Here is a 21,166-nt window from a genome sequence, read left to right on the forward strand (position 1 = left end):
GACCCACGTGCGCAGGACGATTTCTCATTTCGGATTTCGGCTCGTCTTGGCCTAGCGAGGCCCTAACCCAAATTCTCGCCGCGCATTCTCGTCGATCTAACGCTTAACGGACCGTGTATTTATCTTTTTTTTTCCCCTCCTTTCAATGTGACCCGAGCCACCCGAGACCCGAGGTAACAGCAGGCGGTGCATGACGTTCGCGAAATTTTTCACGGAGTCGATGGTTCCCAGTTGATCCATGCGGAGATCGTTTTTAACTCTTGACACACACGTAGAAAGTACATACAAGCTTTATCTGTGATCTGTTCTTTTGTAATCTGTATCTTTCTTTCAGATTGTGTTCCGCGTTAGATATACGGCTAGTGATTCTTTTATCGTCGCTGCCCCGATAGCTCGTTCTGTCGCCGATCATGCCCAAGCGCTTGAGAGTTGACGAATCCGTGAGGAAAGCCGAGGATGGATCTCACCGCAGGCGTCACGTAGGTAACGCGTGTAGAGATGAACGAAAACGCTGCGTGCAGAGAACGATTTTAAACTCCTTGACGGGCGAAGCGTTTATGACTCGTTACGACGAATTGACGGAGCTCAGCGAGCAGCTCGCGGCTAATCTCAAGATCTCCTCGAGTCTCCGGTCAAAAAGAAGGAACACGAAATCCGACGTAGCAGATAATATCCAGGGACAAGTCGCATCCAAATTCTCAGAAGATGCTGCGCAAGATAATCCCGCGCAGCGTGCGAGCACGTCTCAGGTCTTCTGGAACGTTTTTAACAGATTGGAAGCGAAGCACGGTACTGCGGGGGAATGTAACGATTCTGTGAAAGGAGAAAGAAAAGGCGACAGGACGACGATAGTGTCAGCTAACGACAATTGCGGGACTAAAAATATAGTTACAAATCAGGTACAACGCAAATCTTTCTTATTCTTGTTTATGTAAATGTTCCGTAGGAACTCCCATTATTTCTGTATCATGTAATAATTTTAATAAAACTATTATATTCTCCATTGTACTATCATTCATTAATAATAACCGTTTTTCCAGGCTGATACTCTTGATAACAAAGGAAAATACTCGAGATTGACAAGGGCTAATACACGAAATAAAACAGGAACGCATATAATAGCAGAAGCAGAAAACAAATCAAGCGCAGGGAAAGAAAACTATGGTGAAAAAATAATAAAGAGCAATCCGAAGAAGAAAAAGAATACAGTAGTAGAGAAACCAATCAGGAAGATATTTTCAGATCACATACCTGTGCCGAGAATGTTGAATATTTTAAGAAAGCAACCGTTCAATGGTGTACAATATGTAAAAGGAAATCTCCGCGTGAATCCTTCTTTTAACAAATATGCTTATTTACATATGCATAACGAAGAACGTGACCTGCTGATCATTGGTATATCAAATAGAAATCGTGCTTTTGAAGGGGATCTAGTTGTGGCATGCGTAAACCCTGAAAAATTCTGGCACGAGTGTTCCGACGGAGAAATACAAAAGACTGGTAAAATTGTTTGCATATTAGAGAAAGTGCATTCGAGACGAGCGGTTGGATACTTAAAGAAGAAAGAAAATTCGCTCTTGATGTTTCATCCAAAAGATCAGAGAGTACCGCTGGTTGACATACTTCCTGAATCTGTGCCGTCTTTATATCACGATCAACCAGAACTTTACGAGAATACAATGTTTTTTGTTAATATCGATTTTTGGGAGCAGATACATGCATCAGGGTAGGTCTGCGTTACACGTATCTAACACGTAGAATAATATGTCACAGTTTTAAAGATATATATTCACACGTTTATATTGACTTTCCTTGTCTTCTGTTGTCTCTGTCTTTGTAAACATACATAAAATATATTTCTATACCGTATTTACAGGCGAGTTATTTCGATCGTGGGTAAAGGTGGCGAGATAGACACGGAATTAAAAGCCATAATACTCGAAAATAATTTAGATATATCTCCATACCGAGAAACGTTATTGAAAGGACTTCCAACTAGTGATTATACTTTAACAGAGGCCGACCTAAAAAATAGAGAGGATTGGAGGCGCGAATGCATTTTTACGATAGATCCCGCGACAGCTGTTGATATAGATGACGCCCTTTCTTGTAAAGTCTTAGATAATGAAAACTACGAAGTAATTGCAATATATTAAACTTAAGCCGTAGCAGATTTATATAGCATGAGAGGTTATTTAATAAATTATTTTTTTTTTATAATTTCAGATTGCTGTACATATATCAGACGTTACGCATTATTTGGAATTTTTCTCTCCGCTAGATACAGAAGTTTTGAAACGAGCTACTACTATTTATTTGCCACACATGACTTCTCATATGTTACCGGAGGAACTGTGTAAAGTTTGTTCTTTACTACCTGGTAAAGATAAATTAGCTTTTTCTGTGATATGGGAAATAACGCCAGACGGTGAAGTCTTGAAACATCGCTTCGCAAGGACTGTAATAAGATCGTGTTGTCAAATGTCCTACGAATCGGCTCAAGCCATGATCGACGATCCGGAAAAGTCTTGGCCCGAAGATTTTCTCGACATAAAAGGAGATTACACGGCATCGTTATTATCCGATATAGTGAACAAATTATTTAAATTATCCACACAGTTGAAAAATAAACGATTTGTTAACGGTGCACTCAGATTGGATAAACCAAAGGTGCAGATACGTATAGATCCCACGCTCAGTCAGAAACACGGGATTCCGATACCTGTAAACTATTATGTGGATGAAAAAAACGATAGCAATAGGTGAGTTTTTCAGTTACTTATATCTCCCTATTGATTTATTGTATTATTTAGACTATGCATGAGGAAACTCTAACTCTGTTTTCTCAATTATTACGAATATCTGTATTTTAGTCTTATAGAAGAATTTATGCTGTTGGCAAATCTGACAGTCGCCGCACAACTGTACATTAAAATTCCCAAAACGGCTTTATTACGTATTCATAAAGCTCCATCCAAGCACTGCCTCAATACAGTTCATAATATATTGCAAAAGTACGGAATTCATTTGAATACTGAAACAGCTGGAGCCTTACAAGCCAGCATCCGTCGTTATGATTCAGAAAATATTTCTGTCGATTTTATGAAATACGTTATGATGACTATCGTAAATATGTGTTCAAAGTCTATGACGGTAAGAATTTTTATTTTTTATATTACGTGATTTATTAATAATGTAAAGACAAATAGCGAAGGAAAGTTTACAATTTGATAATTCTATAATATTGAAATTTTTATTTCTCAGCGCGCAGAATATGTATGCGCATCTACCGTACCTTTGTCGAGTGATTTAAAACACTATGCGTTAAATGTGCCTCTTTACACACACTTTACCTCTCCCATTCGAAGATATTCCGATTGCATAGTCCACCGTTTGCTCAGTGCGACACTCGAAAATAAACCTTTACCAGAAAAATGGACGGTCAAGTTGTGCTCCAAGTATGTTAATGATGCGATACAAAAGCAGAACGATATAAAATTTGCTTCAACAAATAACTTTTACATTTAATTTGCGACAGAATTGCAGCCAATTGTAATTTGAAGAAATATAGTGCGAAATTAGCTCAGGAACAGAGCACGGAGGTGTTCTTCGCGTATATGGTAGGCCTTGCAGGCGGATTTGAAGCGGCAGCTACTGTAATATACGTGAAGGAAGACGGTATAGAAGTTATGCTCTGTGATACTGGCATAAAACTAAGAGTAAATCTTAAAGACATGGAATCCGTTGCCACATTGGAGTATACCGCAGATTATGTACCAACTATAACTGTCTATTGGACGAAACCGCCTACTGTACAGGTAATATTCTCTATAATGTACTAACAAAAGTAAATTATCAAAATGATTATTAATAAACTGCAAATATCTATTTTAGATAATCAATTTGTTTAGTTTGGTGCATATACAGGTAAAGAAAATTAATGACGAATTACGCTTAAAAGCAACTCTTCTACCGCCGCCGCAACAGTAGACAGAGATTTAGGATATTTTTAATTGATTTTATAATGATCGACAATTTCTATGATTTATCACAATCTATTTTAATGTATGTACAAATTGTAATATTTTAAAAATTTACGAATATTCATGTATATATATATATATATACATGGAAAAATTGGAAATTTGGAGGATTACAAATATTAATTAGTGAAAATACAGAAGACACAGTTTAACGATCATAGCTACACTGAGAATGCAATAAAATCATTTTTAAATCATTTTAAAAATGATTAACCTGTATGATGGATAAATTATTATTATATGTTTTATATATTCGTTTATTATTATTATATCACTATTATTGTGAAAATTATACATAATCATTGTTATTGATAATAATGATTATATATATGTACATGATTTTTTATTAATGTATTATTATATTTTATATAATAATATTATTATTATATTTTATATAATATTATTATATTTTATATAATATTATTAAATGTATTAATGTTTTATTATTGAAAAACTTAGATGCAGTGACAAAGGAGACTATATCTATTATATACAATCCAATTTTAACAGTTACGAATTTAGACGAGATACCACTTCAAATTGTACAATGCAATCCTCTAAAATATCGAATAAAAGTATCCAATAAAATCGAAGTATTTTTATATTGTTTTTACATATCTGACATCTGCTTTTTGGTATTAAAAGCATTTAACGTTTGCCGAGTGATTATTGAATGTAGTATATTTGTAATAAATAATGCGAATTTGTTGCAGACTGTATGGAAATGATTTGTAAAAGGATGCAATTTATGTAATTTTTTAACACTAGCGCATAATATTATTTCATAAATAAATATTAAGATATGTATGTATATATATATATACACAATATTTTTTGGACAATATACCATTTTATTATAAAATATTAGTTTATTGTAAATGTTTTATATACATGTACATACCGTATCATTGGGTATCTACATGTGATTTATGCATACATATTAGAAATAATCGATTCTCATGAACAAAAACAAAAGTATGATTAAGTATAACCCGTATGCGAAACTTTAATTAATTTGCAAACATTTGAGGCTATTGTAAAAATATTCGATTACATTAAATCCAGCCGCCAGTCAAATGTATGCAGGTTTATACAAATTTTATTACATAGAGATCGAAATTATATCCTATATTATAGTAGATAACAATGACCACAATGTACTTTCATATATCCTTTTTTTCCCTCTTAATCTCTCTTTCTAAGATCTAAAAGAATTATCGAGATTTTATTCTGTACATTTATATCTGTAACATTTATCTTATACTTCTGTATGTCTATTGTACGACTTCCTAACGATTTCAACCGCTGTTAATGTTACTTTTGTTTTACGCAGTTCTATAACTGTCAAGTTATTTTACGTAATAACATAATAGTGACATTAAGAATACAGCTACGTTAAGAAATTATAGAATAGGCACAAGATGGACTACGTCAGAAATTCACAGTTACCTAACAAAGAATAAAATTGTGTTTTTCAATATATTTACCATAATTCTATAACCCCGTAGTCCGTAGTCATCCTTCGTTGCTGCAAATAATGCGATTAAAATCTCGTTCATTATTTGTCAAAATAATTGATATACATCATATTGATATTAAAACTATGAAGCATTGGAGTGAAAAGCGACACTGGATAACAGTCTTTGATTTATTCGGTATCGCTTTACATCAATAAATTATAATATTAAAAATAAAACCATGACTGTGTGTGTGTATATGTATATGTATGTATGTGTGTGTGTGTGTGTGTGTGTGTATATATATATATATATATGTGTGTGTGTGTGTGTGTGTGTGTGTGTGTACATATATATACATACATACACATGTATATATAATATAAATTATCAATCAGTAAGTAATTATTAAAGAATGTACACGAAGCTAATCCTAATCCGTTTTCCGCCCGTAACAATATTATGCCTACTGACACCGTTAGCTCGATCTCTGCGATTGATGCTGCTGGGTCTGCGATCTGTTACGATGCTCATAATTCACGAGCCTTTGCCCCACAAGATACTTGTCGTTCTTAATATGCTCGTACAACTTCTTGAACTGGCGTATCTGAAAGCAAATCACCGCGCAGACCAGATTTACTAAAAGAAGAAAAGGATATAGACGTCTGGCGATAAGGATCTGGGTCTGCAGATTAGTCACGAGAAGTGGAACTATTCCGTAGGCCACGGCATAAGGAACCGCAAGGGCGAGGCCGAAGCAACATATAACGGGAGCCGCTAATTCCTTGATGACGAACTTTAAATCCATTTCCCTTATGCCTTCGTTATACGCCCGCTCGATAGCGAGACGTATTCGCCAATCCGGTCCCATCATCGTTATGGCGGTAGCTATCTTAGTGTACAGTACGCCCAAGGCCCAATCTTGCCAGATGAATAAGATGGGATTTTGTTCTAACGGCACACGCAATGGGACCACTACTACTAATTCAAGAAGAAGACCGAACAGGAGCGGTATAACGCCGACGAGCAACACAAACGCCACCGAGGCTTTCACGGCCAAGATCGCCCAGTGTTTGATCCGGTCTATAATGGCTCTTCGGCCGCGAGGCAACCAGGAGAACGCCAATGCTAAACCTCGAGCTGCGGCCCAACATACATACGTCCCGCAGGCTATCGTATACACTTCGTGTACCCTTCCGGATAGAGACCCCACAGTTTCGCCACCGTCTAAAATAAGAGCAAAAAATCATAATTATTTTGAGTATATTTTGCAAGATAATATTCTCTCTTAAAACGTTTACATAAAAAAAAAAAAACTGGAAAATAAATATAAATTGGCCGACTTACCGGATCCGGTTAGTGTAGGCGGCAACACAGGCGGCGACGGAGCGGGTGCCCCTACCATCCACAATGCCATCACTCTGCGTCCGAGCCATACGGGCAGCGTCATAGCGACTAGACTGGCGATCACGAGGGACACGCAAACGCAGAACAGAAGCCCGACCAATCTCGCGGGAAACCATCGCGGCCTGACATAAGGTTGAAATCCCGTTGGTCCCTCTCTGTGCAACAGCGCTTGATGCGCGGCGCCCAAGTCCGGATGTTGTGGTTCTTCGATTACCGCCGGTCCCGGCTCGTCCGCCTGATCCCGCAGAAGATACGACTGCAGATCCAGCATCCACGCTACCACGCGGCACCACGCTCTCACTAGGGCTCTCAGCCATGTGCGCGTGTGCGATTGCTCCAATAACGCGGGAAGGATCACTTGCAACAGAAGCAACTCCAACGAAAGCTCGCTGACCTAGAATTTAGAAAATACAATTTAATCGCCGCAATAGGAAGGAGTAAAATAAATTAACATTATTGCTGTTTTTTTTTCCTTTACCTGAGCTTCGCTTTGTACGGTCACAGTGTAGGGTAAAAATCCTGGCCAGGCCCATCTTAGGATCTTCACGGGCAGCCACAACATCAGCAAAATTGCCGTGCCGAATATGATTGCGGATGCGACTAGTCGACGTACGTGTCGTAGTATGGGAAGATGTATCATTTCTTGTATAGGAGAGAAATCGGGATCGTTCAGATTTCGCAGAAACCAGAGAACTCCGGGCCGCAGAACCTCACGTAAGAGAAGAATAAACGACGCGAAATAATATATGTAAATCATCCCCACCAGCCAGTGGATGAACATGGATGTGCCGGGAGCGAGTCTGAACGAAGATTCTCTATCTCTGAGCGTAGCGTCGAACATCGCCAACGAGCAGATGTCCAACCACCAGCCGCAGACTAATGGAAGTACGCCGATCTCCACGACAGAGAGCAAGGAGACCTTGACAATAACGTAGCAGAGTCCTAAGATTCGCTGGGAGCGCTGAAAGCCTAACAGTGCGGCGAGAGTGTGGAGGACCACCAGACAAACTCCGATCACGCAGTAACCGCACAGCGTGGTCACCAGGCCTTCGAAGTGCGACGCGGCCGCGTGTTCCTGCAGGCCCAATCCCGCTATCGTAAAATGACCGATATGATACGGACAGAAAGCAAATACCTGAAAAAGATTTAAAAAAAAAAAATTAAAAAAAAAAAGAAAGAGAAACTACCTTGGCGCAAAATATCATTGTTTAAAAAAATTAAACATTTATTTAATATATTTAATCACGCGCGCGCGTAATATAAGTTAAATGTGCGAAAAAGAACAAATGTATTGTACGGAAGTTGATCGAAAACCGCACAAGGCAAGGATTAAATAAATATATATTTAATCACATTTAATCTCACCATGATAAATAAAGTATTTAGAGACACAACCCAGAAGACATGTTCAAGAAAGACAAGAGATCCGTCCAATCCTAAGAGACGTTCCCAGGTTAATTCCTCAGCTGGCCTGTCCCACTCCATAGGATTCCAATTAGCCTCCTCAGCTTCACCCTGCGCCTGTCCTACCACGTGTGCCTGCACGCCTACTGCGTGTCCTCTCGCCCAACGCTCGCCACCCACGGCATTCGCCTGTCCACCGTCTACGCCGAGTTCATCTCTGACTGGAAGGGGCGGTGCGGGAGGAGCAGGTGCCTGTATATCTCTCACTAGATCCTCGGGTTCGCCAATTTGTGGATTATTGGCCAAGTTTTCTGCCATATATATGGGACGTTGTTGTTCTACGATTTGGTTTAAATAAAAGGAACGATTAATTTATATTACAGATACAATCAAGTCTATCGCGTTAATTGTAATATTATCGCTTTTCAAGGTATAAAAATCTAGCTTATTTTGTCAGATTACCTTCATTATGTAACTCTCCTTCTTGCGGAATAGGTGGATCAATGAAGGGAGGGACATTGTTGTTGTCCTGGACTTCTTGTGGCATAGCACGCTGTTCCTGAGGTTGTTGCGGTCGTTGTGCGTTTGCTTGTGGCGGATTGTCGACCGGGGGCAACTGTATATCTCTCTCGAGCCAGTCGGGACCGCCCGCGTGTAAAATCTGCTCGCGTAGCCATACTAGACCGATGAACGCGAATAAGGTGCAAGTAACTACGAAACAGCCGTGGAACACGTCCGATGATATATTTTCGGTGGAGAGCATATCCGTCGGTAGCGACATTATCTGCAAATACACAAAGTCAGCGATAAATTTGTCGATGCTTTAAGTCGCAAATTCCTGTGTTAAAGCCGAGGATTTATTACGTATTTCTCCCACTTACCCGAACCAAATCGAGCGGTCCGCTGAAGAGAGTTCTATATGTGCGACACGCGGTTAAAGGGACTATTCCTAGCCACGCGATTGCTACCAGGGTGTAATGTAACCAGTACTTGACGGCGGTGACGATGCTCGAGAATAAGCCGCCTACTACGTCTCTCAGTGGTAAACGTCGCGGCATGTCCGGGCTGTATATAGGTGTGAATGAAAACCGGTAGCCACAGAGCTCGCAATACTCCTTGCGCGAGTAGCGCATCCACTGGACCAGGCACTCCTGGTGTATCCATTTAATGCTGCCTGTACATATGCACGGATGAAACAGGGGTCTGTCGGCGAGGCCCTCGGATCGACAGACCCTGCAGATGTCCGCGCCCAACATGTCCTCCGTCATGTTTGGTATTTTAAAGAAAGCCACATATCACAAATCAGGGAAGTCAAAGGTGATCCTCTATCGCTGAAACCAGATGAAATATCCATGATTTCACAATCAGCAAACGTAATGTTTTTATTGTTTTTATAGAGATGTGACATTATTGTATGAAGCTTGTACGTTATCGACACAGATCGCTTGTCTGCGAGATCTTGAAGAGAAAAAAGGCATTTTCCTGTTTCGTACCTCAACGAGAATTTAAAAACTTGGAAGAAATATTAATTAACGTATTGCAATCCCAACTGCATTCGACACGACGCCTTGCAACGGTCTTTAAACAAATCACGATTATAAACAGCAGAACTGTATTTTTGTGAGGTCTCTCCGTAAATCCCTTCGAGCGATAAAAAATCCTGGATTCACGTCAGACCCGGTAGTTACATAAAACCCGAAGACGAGGCCATCCGACCTTCTCTCATTTGCCAGAAATAAATTTTGGACCGACCAGGATCAACGAGAGCGGACAACGAAGTTCGTAAAAAAGGAGAGGAAAAAAACACGCGACGTGGCCCGGGAAACAGAAATCTGCGTATTCGCCGATTTCGAGCCGCGATCTCTACACCCCGAGGATCGAGTAATTGCGCTATTAATTATGCAAATTTAACGCGAAGGCAGGGAACAATCGTTCAATGACACGACGTGACGCGACACGTCGTCGGGTTTTCGCGCCTCCTCTTCGTCCGAGGAAACGGCGTACGTGCGATCGCCAGTGGTCGTGGGCGCGCGGACACGCGGAGCGGCGCGTCCCGCGGACCGTCGACGGGCGAAGTCGCGAGCACGAAGTGTCCGTCGTTGATAAAAACAGCGGAGCCGACGCGCGTATGCACGCGCGGGTACGTGCGCGTTACGATTCCTCGCGCAATCTCTCCGTCACTCTCCGATTTCCCGTCGGCGGTGACGTAACGTGGCGCAACGTTGACGCGGACACTCGGCACGCGATACCCACGTGTGCGTGCCCTGAGAAAAATCCACATCGGATTGAAAATTGTTGTGCAAAATATTCGAGGGACGATCTCCGCGGCTCCGAAGCTCCTTCCAGCTCCTCTTCTGCGTTTTCTGATGGGTGACACCAGTTTGGTGAAATTTCCCACTCCAGGAACCTACGAAACGCAAAATCACTGTTCTTGTAATAAGTTGTCGCGCATGTCACTGCGCAATTGTTGTCCACTGCGCGAGCGCGCAGAGGCACTGCGAGAGTGCGAGCAGTGCGAGGTGCGAGGTTCGATAAACAAAATTTCGAAGCGAATCGGTCGCGCCGTCGCGCCGTTGATGGTTAAGATATCGCGATAGATAGAACACAAGTGCCTCATTCCGATAACGTGACTTGGGATAGATAAATTGCATGTGTTGACACGTCGTTCAATGTTGCGTATATTCAGAAAAAGATTGCTTCGAGTGAGGAACCTAACCTTCGTAGACGGAAAATTGTCAACATTACCGAGCGTCATGTGTGTGTGTTATGGCCCTCTCTAAATTATACAATATCGCATTGGATTGTACGATATATTACGGTCTGAGGGGCATCAACAATTTGTCCAGCAACAAGTCTGCGAATTCTTTCTACCCGTTAAGGCGATATTGTTCACAACGCGTTATGAAGGTCCTCAACGTTGCCGAGAAGCCGAACGCGGCTAAAACTATCGCTGGTTATTTGTCGCACGGTACCAGCAGAAAGGTAAACAATTACACTGTGCATAAAGCGTTCTCTCATCGGTAATGTTTGACTATCGTCCACGCACTTCTCATCGTTCAATCGTATCTGTTCGCAAACCGAAGGAGCTATGGAAATGTGCTTCTCAACGCTTCTGTTTCTTGCAGAGGGAAGGTTTTTCCGTGTACAACAAGATCTTCGAATTTAATGTACAACTGTGGGGTCAAAACTGCCAAATGATGATGACATCCGTGACCGGCCACTTATTAGGCTACGAATTTAACGGTGCCTACAGCAAGTGGCACAGCTGTCATCCGTTAACCTTATTTGATGCCCCGGTATCTAAGCGGTGCTTAGATGACAATTACGTAAAGATCAAGAGGACCTTAGAGCGAGAAATACGATCCTGTGACACATTGATTATTTGGACAGATTGCGACAGAGAGGGGGAGAACATAGGCTTTGAGATTATTCAGGTCTGCCAAGCAGTCAAGCGTAATATCCGTGTATATAGGTAATTGAAAACCTGTTTCCACGTTCTTTTCATTTGACAATATTTTTAATGTTTTCCTAAATGTTTCAGAGCAAAATTCTCAGAAATTACGAAACAGTCCGTCGAAAGAGCCCTGCAAACTTTGGGAGAACCAGATAAAGCAATGAGCGATGCCGTAGATGTAAGAAGCGAATTAGATTTACGAATTGGTACTGATTCTATTAAACATCTTATTGTGAATCGTAATCTACCTGTAAATATAAATTCCACGTAAATGAATCTTTAATTAACCAACATGTTGACAGGTGCCGCGTTCACGAGATTTCAGACCTTAAGGTTGCAAAAAGTATTCCCCAATACTCTTGGAGATATGCTTATCAGTTACGGAAGCTGCCAGTTTCCAACACTTGGGTTTGTAGTCGAGAGGTTTCTAGCCATCAATCGGTTCAAATCCGAGCCATACTGGAAGCTAAGAGTGCTCGACGAACGCGAAGGGATGTCTGTAGAATTCAGATGGGCCAGGGTAAGATTGTTCGAGAAAATGCCTTGCCAGATCTTTCTGGACATGTGCTTGGAACAGCCGGAAGCTACGGTAGAGAAGGTAACGTGCAAACCGAAGAGCAAATGGAGACCGCTACCCCTGGATACTGTTGTAAGTAACTGAGTTATTGTTAGAAGATATCGCGAGTTATTCAGCATTCGATTTCATCGAGAATCATCGATTTAGGAATTGGAGAAACAAGGCTCTCGTAAGTTGCGCATAAACGCGAAGGAGACGATGAGAATCGCGGAGAGATTGTACACCCAAGGTCTCATCAGTTACCCACGGACGGAAACAAATATATTCCCGAAGGAATTGAATCTGGCACCTTTAGTGGAGCAACAAGTAAACGATCGGAAATGGGGTGACTTTGCGCGAAATTTACTGGACTCTGGAATAACTCCCAGGCAAGGGAAGAAAAGCGATGAAGCGCATCCTCCTATTCACCCTACAAAATATGCCGACAATTTGCAAGGTCCGTTCCTAGAGTCTGTTCTTATTTGTCGTTAAATTGACTGCGTTAATCAGTCGCGACTTGTCAATAGGAAACGAAGCGAAGGTCTACGAATTTGTGGTTCGACATTTTCTGGCTTGTCTGTCGAAGAACGCGGAGGGCCGGGAAACAACGGTGGAAATCAATATAGCGGGAGAAAGATTCACGGCTAATGGTCTCGAAATCGTAGCGAAGAATTATCTTGACGTGTATGTATACGAAAAATGGAACAGCAAGCAAATTCACCCTTACGAGCAGAACCAAGTTTTCCGACCGACCACCATCGATATGGTGGAAGAGAAGACTTCGGCGCCGAATTTGTTAACCGAGGCCGAGTTGATCGCACTGATGGACAAGCACGGTATCGGTACGGACGCTACTCACGCTGAACATATCGACACCATCAAATCCAGGCAATACGTGGGTTTAACGGACACTCAACATTTCATGCCGGGCAAATTGGGGATTGGTCTGGTCATGGGTTACGACAATATGGGTTTCCAAATGTCCAAGCCGCATTTGCGCGCGGAGTTAGAAAAGGATTTACAGCTGTAAGCAACTCATTGTATCATTAAACAATCCCTTATTCTATACGCTGCAAAGTGATATTTATAAATCTGCTTTTTTATCATATGGTTTTGTTATCATAGGATATGCCAGCGTCAAAAAGACCCGAATGAAGTGTTACAAAATCAAGTTAATAAATATCGCGAAGTATTCAAAGTGGCTATAGAACGCGCTAAACTGATAGACGACTCTTTAGCACACTATCTCGACGAGAGACCTATCCAAGCTGAGCAAGCACTGGTTGCTCAAGAGAGTGACGTCGCTGTATTCAAGTGTCCAAAATGCGGCTCTAACATGGTTCTAAGAGAGAGACGACAAGGCAGAGGAAAATATATCAGTTGCATGGGAACGTGCACCAACGTGATCTGGTTCCCAGAAACTGTAGAAGATGTGGAGGTTTTGAACGAAACATGCAGTCAGGTAAATATAACGTCTTCGCAGCGTTTTACATAAATGTGTTATTTGTAGGTTATTAAGTTGGTTATTATGCACAAATTATATTTTCAGTGTACAGAAAATATACGCAAATTAAAATTCAAATTAGTCAGGACTATGGTACCCTTGTACGGTACCCCTTACACAACTTGTATAGGCTGTGATAGCGAATTCAGAGAAATGTCGAACATCAGGGAAGATTGCGTTAAACAAACTGGAGAGAGAAGAGCGAATTACACTGGTCACAATAATACGAGGGATACAGGATACGGCTCCACTTCTACCTCAAGTACATCCCAATCGCGAAGTATTCAACAACAGTCCGTTTCTAGTAATACAGGAAGTACTGTTCGAAGTAACAACAATGTTGGCTTGATCGGAATTTCTGGCACATCTGAAAGCCGTATACAAAACCAACATTCTAATGTTTCTCAGCTAAATAGATCAAATAGGCCGAATACCGATAGAAGTACAACGTCGAACAATAGAGAAAACCATAATTCTTGGGGAATTAATTCGGATGATTTCAATAGTTCGCGGAACAGATCAAAACCATATGCGGCCAGAGATTCTCGCAACACGAATCGTATAACCAATACGTGGGGTAACATTGACAATAGTACTGAGATTATATGTCATTGTCACGAGCTTGCGATCCAGTTAACAGTTAGAAAAGAGGGACCAAATAAAGGTAAGTTCAAAAATGTAAATCTTTGTGATTTGTCGCATAAGTCGCTTTGGATAACATTTGTAATTCCAGGACGTTTATTTTACAAATGTGCTAAACCGCAAGGTAGCGGTTGCAATTTTTTCTTGTGGGCATCTGACAACGCCGAACCTGAAGATAACGCAGCGATCGAGCATTCAAGTTGGGTATCTAATCTGAACAGAAACAATGATGGTGCTGGCAACGTCTCTCGCGTTGGCACTTCTAATAACGATTGGGGAAACTCATCCACGAACGATGTTATATGCCAGTGTGATCAGCCCGCTCGAAAGTGAGTAAATTCTTCGATCGGAGAGAACGATAAACTTTCTCGGCTAAATTCAATGTCAATAATTAATGAGTCAAAGTCTTAGTTAAATATCGCCGGCTAACAGCTATGTCTGTAATGTACGTAAAAATATTTTCTTTCGTGTTTCTTTAGGCTGACGGTTCATAAGGACGGCCCCAATAAAGGACGGCAGTTTTACGGATGTCCCAAAGGTATGAACTCCACCTGTAAGTTCTTCAAGTGGGCAGACGAGGATGACGCCGGTAGTCACGAGAACACGGACTGGAGCAATTCCACTGCGAGAGGAAGAGGGAATATAGCACGAAGCAGAATGCCTCAAAAAGGCGGTGTCCCCAAAAGACCTAGACTTACCGGGGGCAAGAGAAAGTGCGGAAATTGCGGAATAGAAGGTAAAGACTTCTTTTTTTTTGTTATATTTTCTCTTCCCCTCTATCTCTACTATTTTCTTCCACTTAAAAAAAAACAGTAACATTTTTATTGTTCTCAGTTATATTCATTATCTGTCACATTGTACATATCATATATTTTTTTTACATTTTCTACTGTTTTTTCACAGGTCATACGAAGAACAAATGTCCATCAAGTGGGAACTGACAAGTGATTTTCACAGTATTGTAAATAATGTACAGTTTGTAACGATTAAAGTTGTAAAAAGCTTAAGTAGAACCGAATAGTGTCAAATACGACTTTTATCTGTAAAATTCAACTTCTGCCTCATTAAAGTGAAAACTTTCATAAGTTTTAAGATGTTTAAAGGTAGTTCGATAAAGTTGTTTTATAGTTACTGTGTATGTCCTCGACGCAATTAACAATGTTTAATATATTAAACGACAACTCGTTTGTTGTGAGAAAAATTATTTTTCAGTCTCTCTAATTCTTCTTTCCGCGAATGAACCTCGGCGGTTGTTTGCGTTAACTATAAAACAGTAAACAAATTAATATAACATATGATACTTATCATATTACGTGTCTGTATTATTGTTCTGCTATAATATTGACAAACTTCCTACGTATGTACTTTTTGTTTTAGACATTAACTGTCTAACTTTTTGAAAGATGCAACATAAAAGAAAATTACCATGTCTAAAAGTACGTCAAACTTTAGCTTTAACAGGTTGTTCTCTTCCTCCAGCCGTCTCACTTCCTTTTTTAACTTCTCGTTCTCTTTGAAAGTACCTCCCGCTTTACCAGATTCTAGAACAGAGTTGTCCTCTTTTTTTCATATATTTGGGAAAGAGAGCGTAAAGGTCTTTGCACGGTAAATTGAACGTTATTCTACCTGGAATCCACAGGCCAGCCTCAAAGACAGCTTCCTGATCTCCCAGGTGAAGACGTATAGGTCCTACTTCAGGCCCAAGCTCCTTCTCTATTCGTTTAGGGCTTAAATTTTTATTTGCAAGAAAAACTGATGCCTTCCTAGTCGGCGTCTTCTTGGGGGAAAACTTGTTGAAGAACAAAGGCATCGCGTCACGCTCTCGTATAAATCAAACAACACCAAGTGGCTTTTAAGCCTGACATCGACAAACAGGAAGTTTACTGAGAAAGGATAATTAAAACTTTCAACACAGTTAATCACTGTATCTTATATTTCACGACATCTTAAACTGATATTTTTTTTTAAATATCAATTTTAACCTAATTAAGGTTTTTTCTTAGCTGAATCAAACTGAATGAAATGGAAAACTCGTCGTGTTTGTCCTGCCGTTACCCAGGCAACCTTTTTGAACTTAATTGGAGCAGAAGAGGGGACGATCGATTATCTTCTATGTTTGATTCTAAAATTGTTCTAAAATTCGATTAATTTATGTCAGTATTTTTTTTTCAAAAAAGAAATAAATATATAAATTAAAACATGCATTTTATAAGAGCGTTTCTCCAGCTGTTTAATAACAGTGATGCCGTTCTGATGAATAGCAGAATGAGGACGTGTGGGAATACGCATACAAAGAAAATGTGGTATGTATGCATATGAGCAGCATATTATAAAAACATATTTTGATAATTAAAAATAAAATTATTAATAATTCCCGCGCGTATAAACATTATATCGATTTTCGGAAAGTTACATAAAATATAACATTTTTTTAGTAGGTTTTTAGGCATTTCTTATTTGTTTATGGTAAGAAAACTTGAAGAAGAGAACATTACTTAAAAAGAGCAAAAATAAAAAAGTATAATACTCAATACTTCACATGATCCCAGCAAACACAAAATGCACTTATGCACCGAGTGCGCAATTTGCTATCAAATTACGTCACGTGCCTCTACTAGGGACAATTAATTCTGGCATTATACCGGCTGGCAGCTACTGACAGCTGACCAGCTGAGACAGCCCTTTGTTGTACGTTCTCGCTGCGCGAGGTCTCTCGGATCGTCTTGGTCGACCTTGGTTCGCCTGTCATTACTTTACTGGTCATTACTTACCGTCGCGTGTCGTTCATCTCGATCGGATGGGATAATCTCGCATAAACGTGTTACGTCGGGCGAGCGGGGCGAGGCAAAGTGCGAGATACGAACGAGCTGTCATGTCGCGTTTTTGCAACGCGATGAGTAACGGGAAATTGTATAACGTCTCATCGCGGTAGAGATACTCGCGTTTATCGTTCCCGTTCACTCACCCGGTTGTCAGCTGCGACGACGATAACATCATGGCTTGGCTCGGCACGATCGCGAACAACGTGCTGCGGAACATCGTCTTCACGGACACGCCGCCGAACGTGGTTCTGGAGGTCCGGCCGGACCAGTACAGCAATCGGCACATACACTCCCGCGAGGACGGCATTGTTCTCTACGGGCCCGGCGGTAAGAAAAATCAGGAAAAATACGAGATCGTCCTGCACAGGCCGTGCACGGAAACCCTGCATGAAGCGTACAGGTACGTCATGTTATTTTGGCGCAAGAAAACAATATTGTGATTATAATAATTATTTATTTTAAAAGTTATTTGTAATGTATAATAATTAATTGTAATCGTTTTCTTGAAAGCAGCTATTGCATTCTTGCAACTTTATATTTAACTTTCAATATTGTCCATATATCTTTTGTGTTCTATTTCCTATCTTTATTGATCTTTCGAGACTTGGATGTTTTCTTGACTTTTAAATGTTTCATTTCAGTCTGTTTCGATCTGAAACTCTACGAGGTGCGGAGGAACGATTTTCAATATATAAAGACAAAGTCCCTGTGTTTGTGCAGATAGTGCGCGAGGTAACGTTTCTTTGTTTTAACATCTTATATACATATGTTTAGATAAAGTGTAGCGATTAAGTATACTTTAAAGAAATTCCGTTCTCATATTACACATCTCTTTACATCTTTTATACATAATTTAAAAAAAAGTTTGAGATAGTCATTATTTTATAATTAATATATAATTTGCATTAATTTATAACGGATAATATTTATAATTGATCTTATCTTCTTTTCCTTCAAGATGTGCAGTGTTGGAAAAATTCAAAAACTCTGCGACACTCTCACACAACACCCAACGTGGACTTTAGCACATCTAGCCGCGTACTTTGCCCTCCACGATGCGTTCACGCATGTGATCGTCAACAGCCAACTCAACAGTGGCGATTCGGAGACCGGTATCTCGCCCCTGCAAGTCGCCATACAGACACACAACCTCCGCACCGTCGAGATGCTGATAGCGGCGAAGAGTTCGCTGGAGCATCTGGATTACAATGCGAATACCGTCTATCATTACGCGGCTACGTCTACTAAGGAGATCATTCTTGCTCTGGGTCCTGGTCTTCCAAACAGTTTAAATAGTCGTAACAGCAACGGTCACACCCCTTTGCATGTCGCGTGCTTGAACGACAAGCCTGATTGCGTGAGAGCGCTCCTGTTGATCGGCGCCGACGTAAATATACCCGCTTCCGAGGGTCAGCCCTCCAGTCCCGGCTACGTCGGCGATTACCTGCAGCAAAACAAACCGAACGTGCTTCACCCGGAAGATATGAAGTTCGGTGGCACGCCGTTGCATTGGTCGCGTAGTCGCGAGGTGATCACGGCGCTGATCGACACCAACTGCGATATCGACGCGCCCAACTTCAACGGGCGTACCGCGCTACACGTGATGGTGATGCGCAAACGGCTGCCTTGCGTGGTCGCTCTGCTGAGCCACATGGCATCCGTCAACATCGTCGACAACGACGGCAACGCACCGCTGCACCTTGCGGTTGAGGCAGAGACACCGGCCATCGTGCAGGCGCTCATCGGTTTCGGCTCCGACATCGACCCGCAGAACTGGAAGGCGGAAACACCTAGGCACAAAGCGAACGTCGACACCACCGATGGCAACAAGATAATCTACATGTTGCACGCGGTGGGCGCGCAGAGGTGCCCGCCAGAAATGGCGGGTTGTCATCTCGGCTGCAAGCACGGCGAGAACTATACTGGTATTGCGCCAGAGGAACCACCACGTTATATACCGCGCACGATTCTCGACCAGATGCTTCACGTTTCCGGCATGGAGAAGATGGCCGAGCCCGGAAACCGTAAGCGAATCAAGGGCGGTAGGCTACTTTGTCTCGATGGCGGCGGTATTCGGGGACTAGTGCTTATACAGACGCTGCTGGAGATCGAATCGGTGCTGCGCAAACCCGTGATGCACTGCTTTGACTGGATCGCCGGCACGTCCACCGGCGGTATCTTAGGACTCGGTCTCGCCGCTGGTAAGTCTCTACGGGAATGTCAGGCACTCTACTTTCGTATCAAGGAGAACGCCTTCGTGGGTTCGCGGCCTTACAACAGCGAAGGTTTGGAGAAGGAGTTGAAGGAATGCCTCGGCGCTGATACCGTCATGGCCGACATCCAAATACCAAAGATAATGATCACAGGCGTGCTCGCCGATCGTAAACCCGTGGATCTTCATCTATTCCGCAACTACGAGGCGCCCAGCGCGATCCTGAAGTTGCCGGAGAGCTCGATGTTCAAACCGACATTGTCGCCGCGGGAGCAGTTGCTTTGGAAAGCGGCGAGAGCGACTGGTGCGGCGCCGTCGTACTTCCGAGCGTTCGGCCGTTTTCTGGATGGCGGTCTGATAGCTAATAATCCCACCCTGGACGCCATGACGGAGATCCATGAATACAATCTGGCTCTAAAGGCTACTAATCGCGAGAAGGAGGTGATACCACTGTCGCTGGTGGTCTCCCTCGGCACGGGAACCATACCGACCACGTATGCCCTGAATGAGATTGACGTTTTCCGACCGGACAGTCTCTGGGACACCGCCAAACTCGCGTTCGGTATCTCGGCGCTTGGCACGCTGCTGGTCGATCAGGCAACAGCCAGCGACGGCCGTGTAGTCGATCGCGCTCGCACCTGGTGCTCCATGATCGGTGTACCGTACTATAGATTCAGTCCGCATCTATCGACGGAAGTCGCCATGGACGAGAAGAGCGATGAGATATTGGTGAACATGATCTGGACCGCGAAGGCGTTCATGCACGCGAATCGAGATGTGGTGCAGGAACTGGCAACCATCATCGGGCGCGACTCCAGTTTGGAGGACTAAGAAGAAGGACTTTAAGAGGGGATGTCGTCGGAAAGAAAAGTACTTGGTTGCAGAATCACGTCGCACGCACGTACACATTCACGCTTGGTATAATTATATCGATGATTTACCGCTGGCTCGGTTAACGATTATGTAATTAGCCTAGCAATTATCTCGTTACGTAGCGTGTATTATAGTTACTTCTTCACCGCTACTTGTCGCCGATGTCTCGACAAATGTGATATTAGATTGCCTTTTTTCCTCCGCTCGCGTTATAGACGGCGTGATTTGCGAGATGTTCACGTATGCTCGTACATATATCTTTTTTTCTCTCATAATTCTAACTCAGTGGAGATTACATTTTTCTCCTAGTCACTGGAAATGTCGTGGAATGGTACACATAAGTTAGTATACATATTTTTTATATAATTTATAAATCTGTTTGTAAGTTCTGTGTTTAAAATGTGTGTTTATATCGTTCCTATTTTTCTGCAAATAGTCCCGAAGAATATGAATGTCGCACATTGAGCCGTAACTCAAGAATACTTAGGTAATATAGATCTGTTTTATTTGTATTGTAAACAAATTTAATGGCAGTTAAAAGGTTACCTATTCTCAAACCTATTGTGTGTTGACTTGTAATATTTATTCAAACATAGGTAAATAGCTAAATGGCACGCGCGTAGAGAGCGCGCGCCTGTAATGTCTAATAAATTAAAAAAAAAAAGGTTACAAAGCAATCGAATAATGTGTCTCGCTTTGTAGAATAAAGTTAAGTAACTGAATTTAACGTCATTAAGTACAACACCGCTATTGTTTTAAGTACTTTACAGAGTTTTATTAAACGCCCGATAT

At 41.7% G+C, this 21,166-nt stretch overlaps 5 protein-coding genes across 6 annotated transcripts; 3 read left to right on the forward strand and 2 right to left on the reverse strand.

Annotated features, from left to right (window-relative positions):
- Positions 1-26: 26 nt before the first annotated feature.
- Positions 27-4,726, forward strand: LOC143898048 (DIS3-like exonuclease 2). 2 transcript variants are annotated; one of them, XM_077407096.1, is made up of 9 exons: positions 27-173; positions 335-899; positions 1,041-1,726; positions 1,877-2,138; positions 2,227-2,762; positions 2,874-3,153; positions 3,265-3,458; positions 3,539-3,818; positions 3,895-4,726. In XM_077407096.1, exons 2-9 carry the CDS (start codon positions 411-413, stop codon positions 3,988-3,990), a joined length of 2,823 nt encoding a protein of 940 aa, XP_077263222.1. In that variant the 5' UTR covers positions 27-173; positions 335-410; the 3' UTR covers positions 3,991-4,726. The 2 variants fall into 2 exon arrangements, with proteins under 2 accessions (XP_077263222.1, XP_077263223.1); XM_077407097.1 differs by having other exon boundaries at positions 60-278.
- Positions 4,727-4,873: 147 nt separating this feature from the next.
- On the reverse strand, positions 4,874-10,302 carry March6 (membrane-associated ring finger (C3HC4) 6). The gene is made up of 7 exons (XM_077407093.1): positions 9,805-10,302; positions 9,193-9,642; positions 8,774-9,095; positions 8,273-8,646; positions 7,386-8,042; positions 6,848-7,301; positions 4,874-6,727 (listed from the first exon to the last, which is right to left on the reverse strand). Exons 2-7 carry the CDS (start codon positions 9,577-9,579, stop codon positions 5,979-5,981), a joined length of 2,943 nt encoding a protein of 980 aa, XP_077263219.1. The 5' UTR covers positions 9,580-9,642; positions 9,805-10,302; the 3' UTR covers positions 4,874-5,978.
- A 543-nt stretch (positions 10,303-10,845) lies between these two features.
- On the forward strand, positions 10,846-15,668 carry Top3alpha (topoisomerase 3-alpha). Its single transcript, XM_077407088.1, has 11 exons — positions 10,846-11,293; positions 11,437-11,783; positions 11,853-11,971; positions 12,068-12,414; positions 12,490-12,778; positions 12,849-13,347; positions 13,447-13,783; positions 13,871-14,489; positions 14,559-14,796; positions 14,947-15,203; positions 15,371-15,668. Exons 1-11 carry the CDS (start codon positions 11,078-11,080, stop codon positions 15,406-15,408), a joined length of 3,306 nt encoding a protein of 1,101 aa, XP_077263214.1. The 5' UTR covers positions 10,846-11,077; the 3' UTR covers positions 15,409-15,668.
- Cby (beta catenin antagonist chibby) lies at positions 15,284-17,098 on the reverse strand. Its single transcript, XM_077407129.1, has 3 exons — positions 16,094-17,098; positions 15,893-16,008; positions 15,284-15,730 (listed from the first exon to the last, which is right to left on the reverse strand). Exons 1-3 carry the CDS (start codon positions 16,275-16,277, stop codon positions 15,638-15,640), a joined length of 393 nt encoding a protein of 130 aa, XP_077263255.1. The 5' UTR covers positions 16,278-17,098; the 3' UTR covers positions 15,284-15,637.
- Positions 17,099-17,153: 55 nt separating this feature from the next.
- Positions 17,154-21,096, forward strand: Ipla2-via (calcium-independent phospholipase A2 VIA). The gene is made up of 3 exons (XM_077407099.1): positions 17,154-17,689; positions 17,931-18,021; positions 18,248-21,096. Exons 1-3 carry the CDS (start codon positions 17,463-17,465, stop codon positions 20,330-20,332), a joined length of 2,403 nt encoding a protein of 800 aa, XP_077263225.1. The 5' UTR covers positions 17,154-17,462; the 3' UTR covers positions 20,333-21,096.
- The last annotated feature ends 70 nt before the right edge of the window (positions 21,097-21,166 follow it).

Source organism: Temnothorax americanus, unplaced genomic scaffold (assembly GCF_048541705.1).
Source record: "Temnothorax americanus isolate GAGA-0224 unplaced genomic scaffold, ASM4854170v1 Scaffold22, whole genome shotgun sequence".
NCBI classification, from domain to species: domain Eukaryota; kingdom Metazoa; phylum Arthropoda; class Insecta; order Hymenoptera; family Formicidae; genus Temnothorax; species Temnothorax americanus.

Bases quoted from the DNA above. Each gene is read 5' to 3' on its own strand.
- Cby (XM_077407129.1), bottom strand. From the start codon at position 16,277: ATGCCTTTGTTCTTCAACAAGTTTTCCCCCAAGAAGACGCCGACTAGG. The intron at 16,009-16,093 runs GTAGAATAACGT...ACTCTGTTCTAG, and splicing joins GGCTGGCCTGTGGATTCCAG to AATCTGGTAAAGCGGGAGGT. The intron at 15,731-15,892 runs GTAATTTTCTTT...ACTGTTTTATAG, and splicing joins TTGACGTACTTTTAGACATG to TTAACGCAAACAACCGCCGA.
- March6 (XM_077407093.1), bottom strand. From the start codon at position 9,579: ATGACGGAGGACATGTTGGGCGCGGACATCTGCAGGGTCTGTCGATCC. The intron at 9,096-9,192 runs GTAAGTGGGAGA...GTGTATTTGCAG, and splicing joins GACCGCTCGATTTGGTTCGG to ATAATGTCGCTACCGACGGA. The intron at 7,302-7,385 runs GTAAAGGAAAAA...TCTAAATTCTAG, and splicing joins CCGTACAAAGCGAAGCTCAG to GTCAGCGAGCTTTCGTTGGA.
- LOC143898048 (XM_077407096.1), top strand. From the start codon at position 411: ATGCCCAAGCGCTTGAGAGTTGACGAATCCGTGAGGAAAGCCGAGGAT. The intron at 3,154-3,264 runs GTAAGAATTTTT...TTTATTTCTCAG, and splicing joins TGTGTTCAAAGTCTATGACG to CGCGCAGAATATGTATGCGC. The intron at 3,819-3,894 runs GTAATATTCTCT...TATCTATTTTAG, and splicing joins CGAAACCGCCTACTGTACAG to ATAATCAATTTGTTTAGTTT.
- Top3alpha (XM_077407088.1), top strand. From the start codon at position 11,078: ATGGCCCTCTCTAAATTATACAATATCGCATTGGATTGTACGATATAT. The intron at 12,415-12,489 runs GTAAGTAACTGA...TCATCGATTTAG, and splicing joins CGCTACCCCTGGATACTGTT to GAATTGGAGAAACAAGGCTC. The intron at 14,490-14,558 runs GTAAGTTCAAAA...TTGTAATTCCAG, and splicing joins AAAAGAGGGACCAAATAAAG to GACGTTTATTTTACAAATGT.
- Ipla2-via (XM_077407099.1), top strand. From the start codon at position 17,463: ATGGCTTGGCTCGGCACGATCGCGAACAACGTGCTGCGGAACATCGTC. The intron at 17,690-17,930 runs GTACGTCATGTT...GTTTCATTTCAG, and splicing joins ACCCTGCATGAAGCGTACAG to TCTGTTTCGATCTGAAACTC. The intron at 18,022-18,247 runs GTAACGTTTCTT...TTTTCCTTCAAG, and splicing joins TTGTGCAGATAGTGCGCGAG to ATGTGCAGTGTTGGAAAAAT.